The following is a 21,960-nucleotide window of genomic DNA, read 5'->3' as shown; positions in this document are numbered from 1 at the left end:
AAGGCTTAGAAAGTTTATAAAACATTATCAAGGATACATGTAATAAGACCTAGAACTATAATTCAAATCTAGGTCTATCTGTCTCCAAGCGTCATGCTCTCTCTACTGTGATACAATGTGTACTAGATGTCTTCCATTCTCATGACCACTTATTTAGTTGTGGGGCATGGGCCTCTGTACTGTGCCCTTCTCTGTCTCTATTTCATATACGTATGTCTCCAACTATATGTCAAGCACTATGTTAGAAAATGGGAATTCAGCAGCAAGATAGAGCCCCTGACCAAAGAAGCTTACAATATAGTGGAGTCAGGTAAAAGACAACTAAAGTATAGCACGGTAAGTGCTAAAATAAAAGTAATGTCAGGATACTATAGGAGCAAACCAAAAGAGTCAGGGAAGGCTTCCAGGAGGAGGTAACATTTAAAAAGACAATAAGAAATTATCCTGGTGAAGTATGTGTTGATCTGGTTCCAGCAGAAAAGCAAAGGCCTGGATGGAAGAGAAAGCATGGCACATTTGCAAAGCTATACACTACTTATGCTAGAATAACGATGCGAGCCATGTGGCCAAGTAGGTAGGTGGACCTAATTTCGAAGGGCCTTATATGCCTTGTTAAAGTGTTTAGAATTGTGGATAGCCATTAAAGGGCCATCAGCATGGCATGCTAGGAGAATCTGCCAGACACTGTGTACAGTTAGAAACAGTGGGAAGTGAGGAAGCAAGAGACTTGCAGTACTGTGGGTAAAAGATGATAGTGTCCTAGGCTAGTGAGGAAGAGAAGGAGAGAAGTGGAAAGACCCAAGAGATGTAAGATTTAGGAGACAGGAATGACAAGACTCATGTTTGATTCTGTAGAAAGGTGAGTGTGACAAGTGTCTGACTTGGATCAAGAGTTGGACCAAGACTTGGACCAACAAAGGGCAATAAGGAGGTGGTGGGAGGGAGATGAGCAGTTCAGTCTGGGCATCTTGAGGGTTGGGGGGGTGTCTGTGGAATATCCAGAGAGGGATGTCATTTGCAAAAATAGATGAGAGATCTGAACTGAGAGTTTAAGTTTGGGAGTCATTGGTGATGACTAACAATTCAAACCATGGGAGTGGATGAGATCTCTTAAGATATTATGTAGAATGAGAAAAAATACAAGCTTAGGACATAAAATATTATTAACAAATAATACTTTCTGGCCTTTCACATCAAGAGCTGTAGTACAACCACTGTTATTTGCTACTGCTTAGGTCAAGGCTTGAAGCTTTGACTTGAGTTAATCTTGGGAATGAAAGTCTAAACAAGCAACACCATTCAGTCATCCAAACTGTATTCATTGAATGTAAATTTGTTCCGCATTCTTCCACTTTCTAGATACATCGATATGCATCACTGCATATTTATGTGTCACTTCCACTAATTTTTCTACTTGTCTGACTTCAAGATTCCGTCTAAATCAGAGAAAAAAGAAATAGAGAATCTAAGCAGTTATACAGATAATTCAGGCCAAGAAATACTTTCTCCTAAGGGCTCATGGAAAGTGTCAATGATGCAACCATGAGGCGTCATCTTCTATCTGCAGTTGAGTTAGGGAAGTTTTTCTCAACTGGTTACTTAACCCTAAGTGATGGAACTGGCCTCTCTTTTCTTTGCAGTCCCAGCGTCCGTCCAGGGAATAACTGCAGACAATGCATACAGTAGTCACTCCTTAATAGTAAGTTGGCAAAAAGCTGTTGGCGTGGCAGAAAGATATGATATCCTGCTTCTAAGTGAAAATGGGATCCTCCTAAGTAACACATCAGAGGCAGCCACCACTAAGCAGCACAAATTTGAAGACCTAACACCAGGAAAGAAATACAAGATACAGATCCTAACCGTCAGTGGAGGCCTGTTTAGCAAGGAAGCCCAAACTGAAGGCCGGACAGGTAATTCGCACAGCTTGTTGTTTCGTACAATACCTCCCTGTCTGCTATTCCTTAAGAACTGTAGGGCCAAAGGGATGAAGCAACACTGGGAGAAGATATATATTTCTTTACACAGCAGGGACATTCACCATGATTTGCCACTCAAGTCAGTCGGCCTATTCACACAGCTTTCAGCCCACCACACTCCAATTCAGATTTTGCATCAAAACTGGCTCTAGGGCTTCCCTGGTGGCGCAGTGGTTGAGAATCCGCCTGCCGATGCAGGGGACATGGGTTCGTGCCCCGGTCCGGGAAGATCCCACATGCCGCAGAGCGGCTGGGCCCGTGAGCCATGGCCGCTGAGCCTGCGCGTCCGGAGCCTGCGCTCCGCAACGGGAGAGGCCACAACAGTGAGAGGCCCGCGTACCACACACACACACAAAAAAAAACTGGCTCTATTCATTTCTTATTTTTGCTGTAATAAATTGCCATAAACTTTGCAGCTTCAAACAACACAGATTTATTATCTTATAGTTCTGGAGATCTGAATCCGAAAATAGGTTTTATGGGGCTAAAATCAAGGTGTCAGGTCACAAAAGGACTGTGTTTCTTCTAGAGACCTCATGGGGAGACTCCATTCCTCACCCTTTTCAGCTTCTAGAGGCCACTCACATTCCTTCCAGCAATGGCCTCACTCCAACCTCTGTGTCTGTCACCATATCGCCCTCTCTGCTCTCTTGCCTCCATCTTCCATCTTTTAAGGACTCGTGATCACGTTGGTCACCACTCGGACAATCCAGGATAATCTCCCCACCTCAAGATCCTGAACTTAACCACATCTGCAAAGTCCCTTTGGCCACATCAGGTAACATATTCACAGGTTCCGGGGATTAGGACATGGACATCTTTGGGGCCATTATTCAGACAGCACCACTGGTCTAACTGATTATTTATTTATTAAGCACCTAAGTCTGAAAGGGGTTTGATGTCGATAGGGGACATAAAGATAAATTAGGCATGGCTTCTTGCCCTGGAAGAAGTGACTGACAATTGGGGGAGACAGACACGTGGACAAATAATGACAATACATTGTGATAAGGGATGTTTGCGAGAGAGGAATGTCCAGCATCAAGGGGAGCATGGAGTCAGGTGGAATCGGGAAGTCTTCTTGAAAGTGACCATTCAGTACTGTCATGAAGGATGAAGCAATTCTGCACGTGGAGAAAAGCTAGGAGGACACCCAGTGCAGACAGACGACCACGTGCCAAGACAGGGAGGTGTGAGAAGGAGCAGGGAGATTTTGCGGTGGCCGAAGTGTGTGTTACATGGTGGAGACGTGAGGCTGGAAAGGCAGGTTCAGGCTGGGTGAGACAGTGCCTGGCGTGCCTTCCTCAGGGATTTACTTTTCATCTTATAAAATAAATAACAGGAGACAATAAAAGTTTTTCAGCCAGAGAGTGAATGTTCTGTAATAAAAATTTGTACTTAAAAAAAAAAAAAGGTAAATCAGATGGCCATGGGGGATAGATTGAATGGAGAAGAGACCCTGATGAAGAATAGTAGATATTGTCAAGAAATAGTCCTGCATTAGATAAGACGGCACTTGGTGGCTGAGTAGAGTATAAAATGAGGAACAGAAGAAGATTCTACAGTTTCTACCTGGTAGAAGATGATTCTATTAACTGAGATAAGAGAAGCAGGAGGAAGAGAGTGTCAAGGAAAAAGATACAGGGCTCAGTTCTGAACTGAGTTTGTAATGTCTGAATGACTTGCAGAGAGAGGTGATCAATAGGTTATTGATAATAGGGGTCCTAAGCTCAGAAAAGTGAGCTGGAGATAAAGATTTGGACAAAACTTCTAGTTAAATCCATGTTTTAGTCTGTTCAGGATGCTATAACAAGAATACCATAAACTGGGTGGCTTAAACAACAGACATTTATTTCTCACCGTTCTGGAGGCTGGAAGTTCAAGGTCAAGGCTCCAGCAGATTTGGTGTCTGGTGAGGGCCCATTTTCTGGATCACAGCGAGCATCTTCTCACTGTGTCCTCACATGGTGGGAAGGATGAGAGAGCCCTCTGGGGTCTCTTCTATAAGGCACTGATCCCACTCATGAGGTCTCCACCCTCATGGCCTAATCATCTTCCATTTGCTACCCCTTGAAACCATCATTTTGGCCCTTAGATTTCAACATGAATTTCCAGGGGGCTCGGGGTGGGGACACAAACATGCAGGCCATAGCGAACCGTAAAGTGAATGAGACTGACTGTTTGCTAATGTTATAGAATTTGATGAAGACAAAGGGTGAAACCATGGGAAATACCAACTTTTAAGGATCTGGCATGAGGAGAGGGGAAAAGCAAAAGAGGCTGAGAAAGTGTTTGGAGAAGAGAACCCAGGAGAGAGGAGACAGATGTCCTGTTCTATTTCCACTGGCATCTTAAGACTTCCATGGTATCAGGCAGCATCTGTGCCAACAGTTTGGAAGCAGGTCATTTCTGGTGGCACCTTATCACCTTGCCAGCTTGTAGCACGGAAGGCCAAAAGGGTTCCAAAATCCTAAAAAATGGTTTTGGCTTGTCCTCTTCCTTCTCTTTCCCATGTCTCTGAATCTAGTTTTCTCTTTCTGCCTGATTTTCCCTTTCTTTCATACTTAGTCTCTCCTTCCCACTGCTTTCCCCGCCAATGTCATTTCTTAGCTCTCAGAGGGCACTCAGAGATAGACTGCTGATCTCTGATCTAGTTCCTAGTACTGGAAAAACATTTAGTCACACGGGTCAGAGTAACATTTATTTGACATGCAAAAAAAATGTCTTTAAAGATAGTTTTCCATTAGTGGGCGTTTTTTTGTTTGTTTGTTTGTTTTTTTGTGGTTCGTGGGCCTCTCACTGTTGTGGCCTCTCCCATTGCGGAGCACAGGCTCCGGACGCACAGGCTCAGCGGCCATGGCTCACGGGCCCAGCCGCTCCGCAGCACGTGGGATCTTCCCGGACCAGGTCACGAACCCGTGTCCCCTGCATCGGCAGGCGGATTCTCAACCACTGCGCCACCAGGGAAGCCCAGTGGGCGTTTTTTGTTGTTGTTGTTCTCGTTCTCTTGTGGTTTTGCTTTTTAACATTAATAGCTCCAGACTCGCTAATTCACAATATTCGGATTTCTTTGCTCTGGGGTCTCCATGTAGTCAATAGTCTTTTTTTTTTTTTTTTTTTTGCGGTACGCGGGCCTCTCACTGTTGTGGCCTCTCCCGTTGCGGAGCACAGGCTCCGAACACGCAGGCTCAGCGGCCACGGCTCACGGGCCCAGCTGCTCCGCGGCATGTGGGATCCTCCCGGACCGGGGCACGAACCCATGTCCCCTGCATCGGCAGGCGGACTCTCAACCACTGAGCCACCAAGGAAGCCCTAGTCAATAGTCTTAAAGGCAGGGATGGTGTGTTTTGAGCTGCTGGTTGGAGTGTGGCCATCTAGGCGCCAGCCCCGGGCTGGGTCAGGGTTGGCTGTACCAAAACTGTCTCATTCTCTTCCTCCTCAACCTTTCTAGTCCCAGCAGCTGTCGCCAACCTGAGGATCACAGAGAACGCCACCAGACACCTGTCCTTCAGCTGGACCCCCTCAGAGGGGGAGCTCAACTGGTACAACATCTTTCTGTACAACCCAGATCGAACTCTTCAGGAGCGAGCTCAAGTTGGCCCGCAAGTCCAGAGCTTCTCTTTCCAGAACTTGCTACAAGGTCGAATGTACAAAATGGTGATTGTAACTCACAGCGGGGAGCTGTCTAACGAGTCTTCCATATTCGGTAGAACAGGTAAGACCTGAACCCAAGCTGTAATGAATAGCAGGGAAATTGTCACAGTACTCCCTGGCTTTTCCTTGATTTGTCCTTAGTTTCCTGTTCTACCCAGGGTGTAGCTTTATATGAAATTTCTGACCCTAAATCAGACCCTTGATTATATATCAGAATTTGTGTGTGTGTGTGAGTGTGTGTGTGTGTGTGTGTGTGTGTGTTACGCAGGCCTCTCACTGCTGTGGCCTCTCCCGTTGTGGAGCACAGGCTCCGGACGCGCAGGCTCAGCGGCCATGGCTCACGGGCCCAGCCGCTCCGCGGCATGTGGGATCTTCCCAGACCAGGGCACGAACCCCCGTCCCCTGCATCAGCAGGCGGATTCTCAACCACTGCGCCATCAGGGAAGCCCCCGGAATATTTTTTGCATTGGTTTTTGCTTTTTTTCCTCCACGTGCTTACCTCATAAAGTTTAGTGAAGAAAATGAATCTGGCTCCTCTACTTGCCAGCAAACTGCTACGCGAGGGTTATAACCCATCGGCGCTCAATTCAAGCTGTGCCTTTCAGCTTTCCACAGGAAATAGATGGAGTGGAGAGCAGGTCCAAAGAAGGGCAGCTACAAATGGGGCCAACAAGCAAAGACTGCTGTGAGTCAGAAACACAGCACTAGATGAAGTGAACACAAGAGTTCCAGGAAAAGGAGAGAGAGAAACATCTCTGGGTTTTGCAAATAAGAAACTGAATCTACTCTTTCTCCATTATTTGAGTCCATTATCTCATTTTTTCTATTCAATTTTTATTCTTTTTTAAAAAATTTATTTATTTGACTGCACTAGGTCTTAGTTGAGGCATGTGAATGCTTGAGTTGAAGCATGCATGTGGGATCTAGTCCCCTGACCAGAGATGGAACCCCGGCCCACTGCATTGGGAGCGCTGAGCCTTAGCCACTGGACCACCAGGGAAGTCCCCAATTTTTATTCTTAATTGACAGTAGTTTTTGAGTGCTCTTGTGTGCCAGGCACTGGGCTCACTGTTGCACTAGGAGAGTAGACAAGACTCACAAGGCCCCTGACCTCACAGGGCTCTACACTAGCAGCGAGGAGGAGGGAGTGGGACGGCAGATTTTAAAGGGTGATGATTTTGGAACCCCTTAAATCCTCTGAAGGAAATAAACATTATGTTGTGACACAGCGTGACTCGGCAGGACAAGACTTAGAGACCACTTTAGACAGAGAAGGCTTTTCAGCTGAGACCCGAAGGTGAGAGGAGCCATGGGAAGAGCTCATTTTAGTCACTCAACAGGAGTTCTCAGCTTGTCTTCTGAGGGAATGAAAAAGAGCAGCGGATAAGCCATGAGTGGAATTTCCTAGTTGTTACCATCTTCAGGGCCATCTGCCCTTGGCACATCTTCCCTTATCTGCTCATTAATGTTTAAAATTCCTCCAACAAAGGACAACAGTCTTCACTCTCCAAAGAATCATGAAGCTTACATACCGACAGGACAGGTGCCAGCCTGACTAATTTATACTATGGTAGAAATGACTGTTAACTCTTCACTTCCCAAGTGAGGTTCCATCAGTACAGATTTCGGGGGAAGAAAGGGCTGAGAGAGAAAACTGAGAACCTAAGAGAGGATGGAGAGGAAGTGAAGAGGCCCAGAGAGGGATGTTATGGGATGGTGGCCCAAGTGAGATGGGCCTGACTGGAAGGGGCAGGAACATTTTATGAACAACTTTCAGGGCTTTTTATATCCTAAGTTATGAACTATTTGACCAGTCTCAGTCATTTCTGAAGATTTCACTTTATATGTTTTTCAGAGGATATGTAGCGAGCATATAAAAGTCACCACCTCTTGTGCTTTGTTTTATTTTAATTTGTGCCAGGTCTCTAGACCACATGCCCCTAAACTCAAGTGACCTGAAGTAGAAGCAAGATCTGGCTCTACAATAGGCACTACTCACCCATACACCCAACATAGCTCATGTTTTCACCTGTGGGCCAAAATGCCTTTGTTTCTATCTGTCTTGTTTTTAGTAAAGGTTTTCCCTCTCTTAAGTCCCAGCCTCTGTGAGTAACCTCAAGGGATCCAATCGAAACATGACAGACAGTCTCTGGTTCAGCTGGAGTCCAGCCTCTGGGGACTTTGACTTTTATGAGCTGATTCTCTATAACCCCAATGGCACAAAGAAGGAAAACTGGAAAGACAAGGAACTGACAGAGTGGCGTTTCCATGGCCTCGTTCCCGGAAGGAAATACATGCTGTGTGTGATAACTCATAGTGGAGATCTCAGCAACAAAGTCACGGGGGAGAGCAGAACAGGTAAGAAGCCCAGTTGCCAATGGCCAAGTGTTGGTGGGAAGTAGCTTCCACAGGCATGTTTTAATTATGGTCTTATTAATAAGAAATAAAATCGGTAATGATGTACCATGTGCTAGCCCCTGAACTTGGGAAGGCTCTGTGATAGAATGGGTAAAGGACTTTGGGTGAAAAGATCTAGGTCCTTGGCTTAGCTCTGCCACTTACCTATGTGAAGCTGGGCAAGTCACCGAGCATCTCTAAGCCTCAGCTTTCTTATCTGCAAAATGGGGATAATCATATACATCATCATTGTGTTACTATGATCAGTGCTTTCTAAATTTTCTTATTTCTTGGGCACACACAGATAACATTGATATCTGTGTGCTACCCTGGGGTCAATGAACAAGCCTCTCTGCAATTGGATTTAACTGTCTGTGGACTCTAGCCTCCACATCCCCAAATCTGATGGAATAAATATCTTCTCATACTTATAATCCATTCAGGGCACACTCATGCTCCATAGAACCCTAGTAAAAAAGCTCTGGTTATAAAAATTAAATAAAATGTACATAAAAGACTTGAGGACAGTGTCTTACATGTAGTAAACACTGTAAATGGAAGCTCTTATTATTATGTTATCATATTACCTCTTCCTATGAAGTACATTAAACGTATGTCTGATGTCGCTCAGCTCTTATTGTATATGTTATGGCATAGAAGTGATTACATGACTTTTTACTTTCTCATACATACAGCCCCAAGTCCTCCCAGTCTTATGTCATTTGCCGATGTTGCGAACACATCGTTGGCCATCACCTGGAAAGGGCCACCGGACTGGACAGACTACGATGACTTTGAGCTGCAGTGGTTCCCCAGAGATGCCATCACAGTCTTCAACCCCTACAGCAACAGAAAATCAGAAGGACGCATCGTGTATGGTCTTCGTCCAGGGAGATCTTATCAATTCAGTGTCAAGACTGTCAGTGGTGATTCCTGGAAAACCTACAGCAAACCAATTTTTGGATCTGTGAGGACAAGTATGACATGTCTTGATTCTCAGATGAAGTGGGGAGGAAGTATGTGTTGAAACGTCTTATTCCAATGGGGCTTGGTTTAAATCCACATTTTTACCTGAAATTGGTTAGATTTGAATTCAGACAGAAGTTCTATATAGATTTGTTCATTTATTCAACTTTAACAACAAGAAATAATCTCTGCCTTCATGGAGCTTACAGTTGAGTGGGAGGTACTATCATTAAAAAGACATTTTGGGTGTGATGAAGGAAGTATTTGGCACTAGAGGAACACAGAGTAAAGGCATCTGACCCAATAAAAGGGAGCTTCCTAGAAGAAGAAACATCCAAATATACACTACCAAACGTAGGGTGGATAGCTAGTGGGAAGCAGCCGCGTAGCACAGGGAGATCAGCTGGGTGCTTTGTGACCACCTAGAGGGGTGGGATAGGGAGGGTGGGAGGGAGGGAGACGCAAGAGGGAGGGCATATGGGGACATATGTATATGTATAACTGATTCACTTTGTTGTAAAGCAGAAACTAACACACCATTGTAAAGCAATTATACTCCAATAAAGATGTTTAAAAAAAAAAACCCAAGGAAAGAGTAAGACTCACCCGGTGGAGACGCAGAAAGAAGTAAAGAATGTTCCAGGTAGAGAGAATAAAAGATTCCAAAACCAGGCAGGAGACAGGAATAGAAAGGAATTTAGTTGGCCAGGGATAAAAGGTGAGGATTAGGAGAATCAGGTCATAAAATGTCTTGTGAGCCATGGTGATGATTTTGAACCTTAGTCCATTGGAGCCACTGAAGGATTTTCAGCTGAGATATAATCAAATTTGCATTTTAGAAAGTCACTATGGGGGTGGAATAGAGAACAGATTGAAAGGGGCAAACTAGAAACAGAGGGACTGGTTAGGGCATATTGCTATAAATTCTAAAGATGAAAATACTTCAACAATAAAGTACATATCGGTTTCTTCCCCAAGGCATTTTGAGATAAATACCACTGACCTCAAAGAAACAGAAGTTTTTGGTATAAGAACCCCAATCCAAATATTTATTTTTCAATAATACCCAGTAAATGTAGTTTCTGAGATCAGATCAGATAGTTATTGGTTATTGATAAAATACAAAGTTGAAAATTAGAAATTTAAGCCAGTAGCTGTTTTGTTAATTCAACAAACATTAATGCTACAAAAATTATAACTCTTTGGATATTGTACCCAAAGAGCAGTTTGGGATCAGATAGGCGTGTGTCAAGAGAAATATGTGAAAAAGAACTAAGAATTTTAGTTTATAGCAAGATCAAGAGGGGGTTTGCAGTGGCATATTGTGGGCTGTGTAATTGAATCACAGGTGTTAGAATCTGAGAGCTCAGTTGAGGTTGGGCTGGTCAGATCACATCTGGAATATTGTGTTCGGTCCTGGATGCTAGAATTTAAGAGAGGCATTTACCAAATGGGGCCTGCCCAAGAGGAAAGCAACCGGAACCAAGAGAGACTCGATGCTGAGTTTTACGGGGAATGGCGGAATGAACTTTGAGGGTTGCATTAGTTCAGATTGGGTTCGGCTGTGGGTAACAGAAAACACAAGATAACAGAGGATTAAACAAAACAGAAGTTGAGAATTCTCATGTAAAATCATTCCAGTGCCCCATTTCTCACAAACACACTCCAGCCATGCTGAACAGCTTGCATTGCTCCACCAGCCACCTTCCCACTCCAGCCAGCCCCACTCTTGGTGCCCGGGGTTCATGGGTTTCTCTGCCTAAAATTCCCCTCTCCCAATATCTTGGCGAGGTGTCATCTCTGCCAGAAAGGCTTTGCCAACTCCTGCCCACTGCTAACCCCAGAAGCAGAAAGCTGTCTGTCACTTCACACAGCATCCTCTTCCCCATTTTTTCGGGTACCTTCTCTTTTCTACCTTGTATTATGACTGGTTTGGACTCATCTCCCTTCCTAGAGGTTACAGCTAATGTCTTATTCACTTGTGTACTGTTCACAGTCTCCAGAAGGGCACATCGCACATAGTAGGTACTCGTTTCTTAGTGAATGGAGATGTAACCTGAGTCTTGGAAAACAGGCAGGATTTAGAGGTGAAAAGGAGGAGAGAGAAGGAACTGAGGGAAGAGATCAAAGCAAATTTCCATATTATACTTTGTGTAAATTTTCAGAATTATGGATTAGGCAGGATGTTTTCAAAGAGTTTCTCCAAAGCTGAAAGAGGAGGTGTCTCTGGGTCTCAGCTGTGACTTGGTTTGAAGGGAGCTCAAAAGATTAACAAGCAGTTAATGTTTGAAAAGACACAATTATTGTCTGCCTCAAAGGCCAATTCTTCCTCTATCCTGAAAAATCCTCGGCTTGATTTTTTTTTCCTAAATCATCCTCATCTAACCTGCTGTGACTTAGCTTACATTTATAGACCTTGATATGAAACAGGCATTCACTCAGTAGCACACAGATGCTGAGTATTTGTGGAGGACAAGGACTCCTGTAACAAAGCATGTGTCAGGGGAAGGTGGGTCATGCTCCGAATCAGAGCAACAGGTGCTGCGCTGGGAGGGCCAAGTAGCAATCAGCTGCCATTCAAGTCCCTACTGAGTCAGGCACTCTGTCAGGCAGAAGAAAGTGAATGACCATAGGCACAGGGGGATGAAACAGGGGGATGGAAGAGTCCAGCATATGTGGGTAATCACAGCAGTTCAGTCCCCGGAGCATGTCGTGTGAGCAGGGAGAGGGGCAGGCAAAAAATGGAAGACGGACAGAAGCCAGATCCAGAAGGTAAAAACGTCAGCAATGCCATTTCTTACTTTCCTCATTTTAAGAACTAACATTTATTGAGCAGTTAGCACGCCAGCCACTGTGCCGGGTGCCTGTGCGTGTTTCAGCTCGTTGAGTCATTACGGTAACCATATGAAGTAGGTATTCTTAATTTCCCCACTTTACAGATAGGGCACAGATATGTTAAGTCACTTGCCCACGAGTGCGTCGCTGGCAAATAGAACTTGAATTCAGGCCGATCAAGCTGCACCTCTCGGCTACTCTGCGCCACCTTCTGTCTGACTTCTGCCACTTGCTTTCAGTGCCCACGGGTACATGTGTGTTTCCAGTCACAATGGCACCTGGTGATTTTTCTAAAGGGACAGGATTTTAATGTTGAGTGTTTCTCAAAGCAGAGTCTCATAGGCAGAAATCCCCTTGGAGCTCTATGAAAGGCAATTCACACGAAGATTGAGAATTATTTATTTAGCTCTCTGAGCTAGTTGGAGCCAAAGGAGCTAAAAGGATGTCTCACAGAGTTGTGAAAAGTGTCTCTTCCTGTCCCCTTTAGAGCCAGACAAGATACAGAATCTGCATTGCCGTCCTCAGAACTCCACCGCCATCGCCTGTTCTTGGATCCCTCCCGATTCTGACTTTGATGGGTACAGCATCGAGTGCCGGAAAATGGACACTCAAGAAGTTGAGTTCTCCAGAAAGTTGGAGAAAGAAAAATCTCTGCTTAACATCATGATGTTAGTGCCCCATAAGAGATACCTGGTGTCCATCAAGGTGCAGTCAGCGGGCATGAGCAGTGAGGTGGTCGAAGACAGCACCATCACCATGATAGACCGTAAGTGTCCCTGGGGGCGTACACAGGGCGTGTGCCTTTCTCCATGGTATCCACCGCCCCTGTTCACGTGCATACGGCTCACCCACATTAGTGTGTCTTGTTGTCACTTGAAGAGGACCTAAAAGCCTCTGAGAAGTAGAAACATTTCTCTGTGTAATGCATCCTGGCAGCAAACAAGTCAAATGATCTTAAAGAACCTGAATGAGTTAGTATTTAAATACATCTCTTTGGGGCTTCCCTGGTGGCGCAGTGGTTGAGAATCCGCCTGCCGATGCAGGAGACACGGGTTCGTGCCCTGGTCCGGGAAGATCCCACATGCCGCGGAGCAACTGAGCCCGTGAGCCATGGCCGCGGAGCCTGTGCTCCGCAACGGGAGAGGCCACGACAGTGAGAGGCCCGCATACTGCAAAAAAAAAAAAAAAAAAAAAAAAAAAATAAATACATCTCTTTGCCTGACAGTTAGAGCCATAATGGAGCTTTTAAGCAGTTTGATGCTACAACTTCAGGAAATCCTGCTGAGGAGCTGCCTCTTTCATTATGTTTAATGTGCTACTGGCAAATCACTTCCTCTGCCTGCTTCCCCTCAGGAGAGGAGGAGGTTTTCTTGATTCCAAGCATTACACACACACACACACACACACACACACACACACACACACACACAGAGTCTGATGTAGGTGAGTAGAGATCTTCATTTCACTGATATTTTATATGTAAAAGCATAGTTGTGACCCTTCTTGGTTCCCTCCCCACCCTTCTTCCAGGCCCTCCTCCTCCACCTCCACATATTCGGGTGAATAAAAAGGATGTGCTAATTAGCAAATCTTCCATCAACTTTACTTTCAACTGCAGCTGGTTCAGCGACACCAATGGAGCTGTGAAATACTTCACAGTGGTGGTGAGAGAGGCTGACGGTAAGTGATCACGAATTAACTCTGCTGCAAGACACAGGATTACTTTCCCAAAAGTCACTGTGGGAGCTCCTTTTGTGACAAGTTTTTAAAAGAAGAAAACTTAATTTTTATGTCATTTCACTTCCTCTCTGCTGGATGCAGGGAGATGTAACAAAAAACTGCTCAAAGGTTCTTTCAGCAATAAAGCCTGTTATCTGCTGGGTTTAATTATTAAATGGGTGAGTAATATTAATAGCAACTACATCAGTAATAACAATAACCATCATTTCTTGAGCCCGTACTATGCGCCAGGCACTGTTGGAAGTGCATTGCATGTATTGACTCATTCAGTCTTCTTTGCTACTTATTCAGTCCCGTTCAGCTCCCTTGTTCTGCCATTAAGCAGCTATATGCTTCATCTGCCTTCCCCCCTTCCTGTCTCAATACCTGCACCAATCATACACTCCCAAACCACCCACCAATTCACAAAAATATTCAAAAGCTTAAAAGAGGGAAAAAAATGTTCATGAAGAGCATTCCTCCCGTCTCTACTGAATTTTCAATAATATGTTTCATTATCTAGTCCACTAAATTATTCAGTGTTACCCAATTCTTATGGATCAGGCAAATAGTAGGTAATTCTTATAATAACATTCCATACAACCACCAAGTATGATCTTTAGAGCTTATTACATCAGCATTTATCAAATCATCTGCAGGAGTGCTGTATCTGGGGGCACACATGTCCATTTGTGTATTTGCCACTGAGGTCTTGTGTGTTATTTCTCCAAAAGAGATGTTTGTGTCTGGAATGACATTAATATATTCTACATGTCTTATATTTTTCAAAATTGTTTAAGGTGCTGCAGTGGAGTTTCTTAAACATCCCAGACTATTTTAACCCATTTGTGGGCAATGTGAAGCTTTAAACCTGCCATGACAAATGTTGGAGCTAAACAGTATTTCATTCTCACTGTGTATTTTTACATTTTATTTAATTGTACTAGAGCTGGTTATGCATAATTAATTCAATAATTTCAAGGGTCAATGTTGCATTCCAAGTTTCCTCACACATCCTAATTGGAGATAAATAGGTGAACTGTGGAGAGACTTTAAATTTAAGTAGGCTGCACTGAAGACAGTGTTTTCCTACCTGAATATAAGGCAGTAGCTGAAAAAAAGTAATACCCCAGAATTCAGCCTCGTGCGCTGCAGCCAGGTGGGTTTCAATTATTGATGTCCATGGAGATGGGCTATGCTCCCCCTGGTGATCTAAGATAACAAGCCATCTCACATCAGTGTCATTTATAGCATCTATACTCTTCCTAAAGGCAACCTTCCTTTTAACTACTGCCAACAGGATAATATTTCCAAGATCCATTCATTGAGTCCAGGATACAAAGAAGCCCCACAGAACCACTCCTTAAAGTTCACTGTAAATGGTATCCAATCTCTATAATATTTTTCTTCCTAATTATGCTTTCCTCCAGCCAACATCAAAACGAGTTTGCAGTGCCAAAACACACAGCAGGCTGGGTGGACAGGGGAAGAGTTCTGGGAAGTGTTCTGCATGAGGGATCAAATTCAAGCCAGGATTAAGCTGTACTCAAGATAACAGAGCAGGACACGGAGCATTTATCAGCCTGGGCACGGCACGCACGCACGAGGAGCGTGCCTATGAGGCGACTGCTGTGGCCTCAGACCTGATTCCTCTTATCTTTTCCCCATTTCCTAGGTCATAGGGATCTCCTTATTCGCTCAGCTACAATGGTTATTGGCAAGGTAGAGACCTTTTTGAGTGGCTTGACTGTCACAATGGGGAGTGTCCAACTTTCTGGAGTTATGGGACACGTTATCATTTGATGCAAGAGCCACCCTCTCATTCACACATATTTTATTTCCTAGAAAAATGATAGTGTATGTGTGTGTGTGTGTGTGTGTGTGTGTGTGTTCGTGTGTCGGTGTAGATGAATACGCATATATAAAATTTTGTATATGCATTTTTATTTTTAATTGTTACTTATTTTAGAAAAAGTGAATTAAATTAATTTCATTGGGAGAATTTCATAGCATCCTTTGAGATCACAGATTCTGCGCTCCAGGGATGACTAGAGATAGTGGGTGAGGAGGTAACCTCAGAAACCTAGTTAGAAATCACTGAAGTCACAAGAAAGTCAGTACTTCACTGTGGGTTTTCTCCCTCCAGGCAGTGATGAGCTGAAGCCAGAACAACAGCACCCTCTGCCCTCCTACCTGGAATACAGGCACAATGCCTCCATTCGGGTGTATCAGACTGATTATTTTGCCAGCAAATGTGCGGAAAGTCCTGACAGCAACTCTAAGAGTTTTAACATTAAGCTTGGTGCAGAGATGGAGAGCCTGGGTGGAAAATGTGATCCCAATCAGCAAAAATTTTGTGACGGACCGCTGAAGCCGCGCACGGCCTACAGGTTAGATGTATTACCGTCATTTTGCTAGAAGGGACGTGCTCCATCACTGGGCGCTCAGCTGTCTGGACCTCTGATGCACACGAGCTCCTGTAGATTAATAACCTGCGTTACAAGAGTGCTCTACATTCTACTAGGTAATTTATAAAAGTTGTGTTCCTGCCTGCATTCACAGGTAATGTGTAAAGAAGGCCTTCGCGTTGTGCAAAAGCTCCAGTTCATTATGTGAAGAATTGAAGGTTCTTAATAGATTGTCCTTTCTCCTAAAACTTCTCTAGTATGAATCAGACAGTTTACTTACCATGTTAAGTATTGTGAAAATGTCCAAATAGAAAGATTGAGTTCAGGGAGACTCAAGAAATATGAGGTTTTATCTTCCACTTTTAGTGCGGACTGGAATTTACCTTCTAAGGCGTAACAAGATGAAAGTGCTCTTTGGTCCAGATAGAACCCTTGGAGGGAAAGGCCCCTGAATGAGTGAAAGCACCCTTTCCTCCCAGTAAGATGGCAGATGAAAAGGAGCAGCTATTTGGTTTGGCCCCAGGGAGCTCTACTACAGCCAACAGGCCCTTCCATCTGTAGGAATTGTCTGTGCCCTCCATCTACACTATGCTCCCCAAAAGCAGGTATAAGTATACACAGCGCCCCAAACCAGGATCCCCAAGAGATAGAGAACCTAGGCTGCCATCTTGGATATAAGGCCACAGGCATCCAAGATTAATACTTATGCAGAGGATGTGCCTTCTCTGTTGGGTGTTGGCAGAGCTGATATCCAGCCAGTATGGCAGTCAGTCAGGTTCTCTATGAGCCAGTGTCCATTCCGGTTGGTCAGTGTCCAGGTCTTATTAACTCTTGCATATTTTGAGTATCACCCCTGAATTTCAGCAGAAACTTTTCTGCCAGCTCCAAAAGGAGACAGTGACATGGCATCATGTCATTCTTAGCCCCTCCCTTGCATCAACAAAGGCAGGCCAACAGTTTCCCTAAAACAGTGGACTCACTTTGAGCAGGAACTCTGTATAGCTACCTCTGCCCAGGACTCACCACAAAAGTGCTATTGCCACACAGCCAAGGTTGGCACTTCCGAAGTAAACACACACAAACTTATTGGTGATATTTGCTTGAGGAAAAGGCCATATGAGCCTACCTGAAGGAGATGAGATCTCAGACAAAGCAAAGGAGAAATATGAAAGAGATCAGAACGCTGGGATCCTTTAGTTCCTATTAGAATCAAGAGATGCCTCAGCTCCTTGGTCACTTGGGCTCCAGGAAATTTGAGGAAAAGTCCCCTAAGGGCTATTTTCTCTTTGTGGGTTGGAAAGTTGAGGCTGTTTTTGTTTGTTTTCTTGTTTGCTTTTTGAAAGAGAAGGAGAGAAGATGACTCATTACTATGTTTAAGAAAGAGAACAAGAAGCTAGAGAGAGTTCATGTGTGGACCAGGCCCCTAGTCTCCCAGCACACTCCTTCCTGTCCCTAACAGCAGCCAAGGTCCTAGGAAGAGGCCCTGCATTTGAGTTCCAGCACTGCCACTTTTCAGCTGTGTAACCTTGTAAATGGCATTTCAGTTCTCTAATTCTCACTTTCCTCATCTGCAAAACATCACAGGACTGTCCTGAGGAGTCATGTAGATGACAGATCAAACCTAGCCATGTCCCTTCTAGATTAACGTCTTTCAGTGGTTCCCCTTCATTTCCAGGAGCAAGTGAAGATTCCAGAGCAAGGCACACAAAGCCCCCGCCTCCTCCCTCCTGCATGCCCCGCCAGCTTTGTCTCCCACCATTTGCCCCAAGTACACTCTGCCCTTTTGCTTTGCCCTATTCCTCTGAGTTCCCTTAAATCTGACGTGGCTCTCTTAGACCCCTGAGCCTTTGCACATTCTTTCCACTGTATGTGGGATGCCCTCCACTCTCCCGTCTGACTGGTGAATTGCTTCATACACTTTAAAAGCCAGCTCAATCTGCAACTCGCCCGTGCCACCCCTGTTAACCCACAGCTGGGCAGTTGGGCTCTCAGCTACATTTCCACAGCACCCAGTCTCTACACCCCTCTAATCCTCCAGTTAGCAGTGGTTTTCAGCCCTTTGTTTAATAGCCTACCCTCTTCACTAGGTTTCAAGAGCTCACAGTCCAACAGCGGAGACAGACATGACATCAGTCACAAAACAATATGGCAACTGGGCACAAAAGAGACGCCATTAAATGGTTATGAACAAATAAGAATGAGCCAAGATGCTCTATGAAGAGTTACACATTCTTATTATAGCTTAATCACCTCCTGCCGTACTAATTTGTTTTCTAGGACACAGCTTTCCCCTATGCCTCCACATTTCGTTCACTCCTGTGAACAGCATGCCAGGCAGATAATGCTTGATACGAACACAGAGAAGCGCATGCTAAGTGACCCCCCCGTGTGGTAGCTGCTGAACCCAGGCTCTGTGCAGGCAGAATTCTGCCTGTCTCACGATGATAATCACCATGGTGACCCTCAATGCTCTCAGGCATCTTTTTTTTTCAGAGAGAATATGTAGACAGGAAGGAACATGGAAAAAGAAAAATTAGGATTGACAAGAAATGAGAAATGCTAGGTTTAGCTGATATGCAAGTTTATTATGTCAATGAATGTATAATGTGTTTCCATTCATTGTTGGGTTCCTACTATCTGGGTATATAATTAGCGTTATTCCATATAGGAAGAGAACGGGCGGATCATGATGGGTGAGAAGCAGTTTGGAGGTTGGGGAAGTGCTGCTCTGGTTTTGTTTCTATTCTAAATAGAACAGCAATGTGACCATGATCAGGTATCAGCTTCTCTTGACCTCATTTTCCTCAAATGAAGGAAATTGAACCACATGATCTGTAACTTTGTGCTATCGAATTCTGCTTCTGGACACATTTAAAGTTGAAAAACTTACTATCAGATATCAGTTCATTAAAATAAACTTATATACATATACAGAAGACATGTCTGTAAAATATGGGCAGAAATGTTGAAGGACATGAGAGGGGTATAGGTAAATAAATGCTATGAAGTTTCAAAAGGCTTCTTGCAGGAGGTATCATTTTGGCTGGGCGCTGAAAAGTAGGGAAGAATTTGAAACTATGGAGATAGAGGCAAGAGGAGATTCAAGGTGCAGGGAACAGTCACAGTGCAGAGGCAGAAATACACAGATTGTTTAGAGAAGAGCAAATACTCCCATTTGAAAGTGGGGGTCATGTAGAGGGGTAGTGGAAAAGACAGAGAAGCAGGAAGATAGGATGGGACAGGATTCTGAATAGGTGCTAATTGCCGGGCTAGGAAATGTGGTTGCAGTGTCCATTACTGGAAGGGTTTAAGGGCAGAGTTCCTGTGGACCTGCTAGTTTTAAGCCAAGCCTACAGTAAGTCATTATCTCCTTCCAGGGTTCCTAAAGGCCCTTATTCATCTGGATCCATTTTGTACTTTGCGTTTGCACCTGTGAATCCCAGAGCAGAACCTGTCAACGTTGTTATACCCAATGCTTTTATTTTCACAGATGAGAAAACTGAGGCATAAAGAACCTTGGGAACTATTCAGCTAATCAATGACAGTGAGAGCTAGACCTCAAACCCTGTGCTTCCTAGCCCAGGGCCTTTTTGCCACCCCTCCAACAGAAGTCACCGCTGTTAAACCAAAATTAAGCCAAGAGAAAATAAGAGAAAGAGACTTGGACTATGAGTCAGAAAGTACTGAGTTTGGTTTTCTTTTACCAGCTTTCTCTATGATCTTGAGTGAGAAATGGAATCTCCCCAAGCTTCAGGTTCCAAATCTCTGAAATAATATCATAACCTTCTTATATTGAAGAGATTGGAGATGGTCAAATAGAATCATATTTATAAAAGTTCTTCACACTTACAAATCACTATACGAATAAAAGAAACTTTTTTAACATCTTTATTGGAGTATAATTGCTTTACAATGGTGTGTTAGATTCTGCTGCATAACAAAGTGAATCAGCTATACATATACATACATTCCCATATCTCCTCCCTCTTGCGTCTCTCTCCCACACTCCCTATCACACCCCTCTAGGTGGTCACAAAGCACCGAGCTGATCTCCCTATGCTATGCGGCTGCTTCCCACTAGCTGTTTTACATTTGGTAGTGTATATATGTCCATTCCACTCTCTCACTTTGTCCCAGCTTACCCTTCCCTCTCTCTGTGTCCTCAAGTCCATTCTCTGTGTCTGCATCTTTATTCCTGTCCTGCCCCTAGGTTCTTCAGAACCCTTTTTTTTTTTTTTTTTTTAGGTTCCATATATATGTGTTAGCATACGGTATTTGTTTTTCTCTTTCTGACTTACTTCACTCTGTAGGACAGTCTCTAGGTCCATCCACCTCACTACAAATAACTCAATTTCGTTTCTTTTTATGGCTGAGTAATATTCCACTGTATATATGTGCCACATTTTCTTTATCCATTCATCTGTTGATGGACACTTAGGTTGATTCCATGTCCTGGCTATTGTAAATAGTGTTGGAATGAACATTGTGGTACATGACTCTTTGAATTATGGTTTTCTCAGGGTATATGCCCAGTAGTGGATTTCTGGGTTGTATGGTAGTTCTATTTTTAGTTTTTTAAGGAATCTCCACAGTGGTTGTATCAACTTACATTCCCACCAACAGTGCAAGAGGGTTCCCTTTTTTCCACACCCTCTCCAGCATTTACTGTTTGTAGGTTTTTTGATGATGGGCATTCTGACTGGTGTGAGGAGATACCTCATTGTAGTTTCTTTTTTTTTTTTTTAATTTATTTAATTTATTTTAATTTTTGTGGCTTCGTTGGGTCTTCATTGCTGCGTGCGGGCTTTCTCTAGTTGCAGCAAGCAGGGGGGCTACTCTTCGTTGCGGTGTGTGGGCTTCTCATTGCAGTGGCTTCTCTTGTTGTGGAGCATGGGCTCCAAGTGCATGGGCTTCAGTAGTTGTGGGTTGTGGGCTCTAGAGCGCAGGCTCAGCAGCTGTGGCACACGGGATTAGTTGCTCCGTGGCATGTGGGATCCCCCCAGGCCAGGGCTCTAACCCGTGTCCCCTGTATTGACAGGCAGATTCTTAACCACTGTGCCACCAGGGAAGTCCTCATTGTAGTTTTGATTTGCATTTCTCTCATGATTAGTAATGTCGAGCATCCTTTCATGTGTTTGATGGCAATCTGTATATCTTCTCTGGAGAAATGTCTATTTAGGTCTTCTGCCCATTTTTGGATTAGGTTGTTTGTTTTTTTGATATTGAGCTGCATGAGCTGCTTGTATATTTTGGAGATTAATCCTTTGACAATTCCTTCGTTTGCAAATATTTTCTCCCATTCTGAGGGTTGTAAAAGAAACTCTTTTCATGGGAGAGACTCCTTTCAATGTCCAAAGGTATAATACATTAGCAACACACACCAACTCCTCCCCTCGCACTTAATGTGTGTTGACTGCTTGTTACCCTTTGGGGACATTGCACAATACCTCCATCAACAGTCTGTTATTCCTGGAAGTACAACTTTTGACTTGGAAGGTTTCTTTTAGAGATGGAAATTATAGATGTGGTTGATCAGTATCAGCTTCAAGATGTTGAGGAGATTATACCTGGACCTGGGCATGAGTGAGAAGGAGAGGGCAAAAGTTCAGAACAATTTGTCCTGGCTGGTACTAATGTTGGTACTACTTCAACATTATTACAGGATGTGCCCAGATACTTTTGGGTTGAGCAAATCTAGATTTTTTTTTTTTTTAAGGAAAACAGAAACGGGCTTCCTTGCTGGCGCAGTGGTTGAGAGTCCGCCTGCCGATGCAGGGGACACGGGTTCGTGCCCCGGTCCGGGAAGATCCCACATGCCACGGAGCAGCCAGGCCCTTGAGCCGTGGCCGCTGAGCCTGCGCGTCCGGAGCCTGTGCTCCGAAAAAAAAATTTATACTAAATGTTATATAGAAAGAGAAATGACAGACTCTAATTCTAAATAAATATTACAGTTCTACGTACTTTGCTTTACAATTTCTACTCATGAAATTAAAAGGTATTTTGAA

General features: G+C 44.1%; 1 protein-coding gene across 2 annotated transcripts in view; it reads left to right on the top strand.

Annotated features, from left to right (window-relative positions):
* Positions 1-21,960, top strand: part of PTPRB (protein tyrosine phosphatase receptor type B) — a 117,842-nt gene that overhangs the window by 69,216 nt on the left and 26,666 nt on the right. For both annotated transcript variants that reach the window (XM_059080210.2, XM_059080212.2), the window contains 7 exons: positions 1,641-1,910; positions 5,428-5,691; positions 7,725-7,988; positions 8,723-9,004; positions 12,316-12,594; positions 13,359-13,508; positions 15,694-15,937. In XM_059080210.2, the coding sequence (XP_058936193.1) occupies positions 1,641-1,910; positions 5,428-5,691; positions 7,725-7,988; positions 8,723-9,004; positions 12,316-12,594; positions 13,359-13,508; positions 15,694-15,937 (1,753 nt within the window). The remainder of the gene's footprint in view (positions 1-1,640; positions 1,911-5,427; positions 5,692-7,724; positions 7,989-8,722; positions 9,005-12,315; positions 12,595-13,358; positions 13,509-15,693; positions 15,938-21,960) is intronic.

Source organism: Kogia breviceps, chromosome 12 (genome assembly GCF_026419965.1).
Source record: "Kogia breviceps isolate mKogBre1 chromosome 12, mKogBre1 haplotype 1, whole genome shotgun sequence".
NCBI lineage: Eukaryota > Metazoa > Chordata > Mammalia > Artiodactyla > Physeteridae > Kogia > Kogia breviceps.
This window is presented reverse-complemented; position numbering and strand designations above follow the sequence as displayed.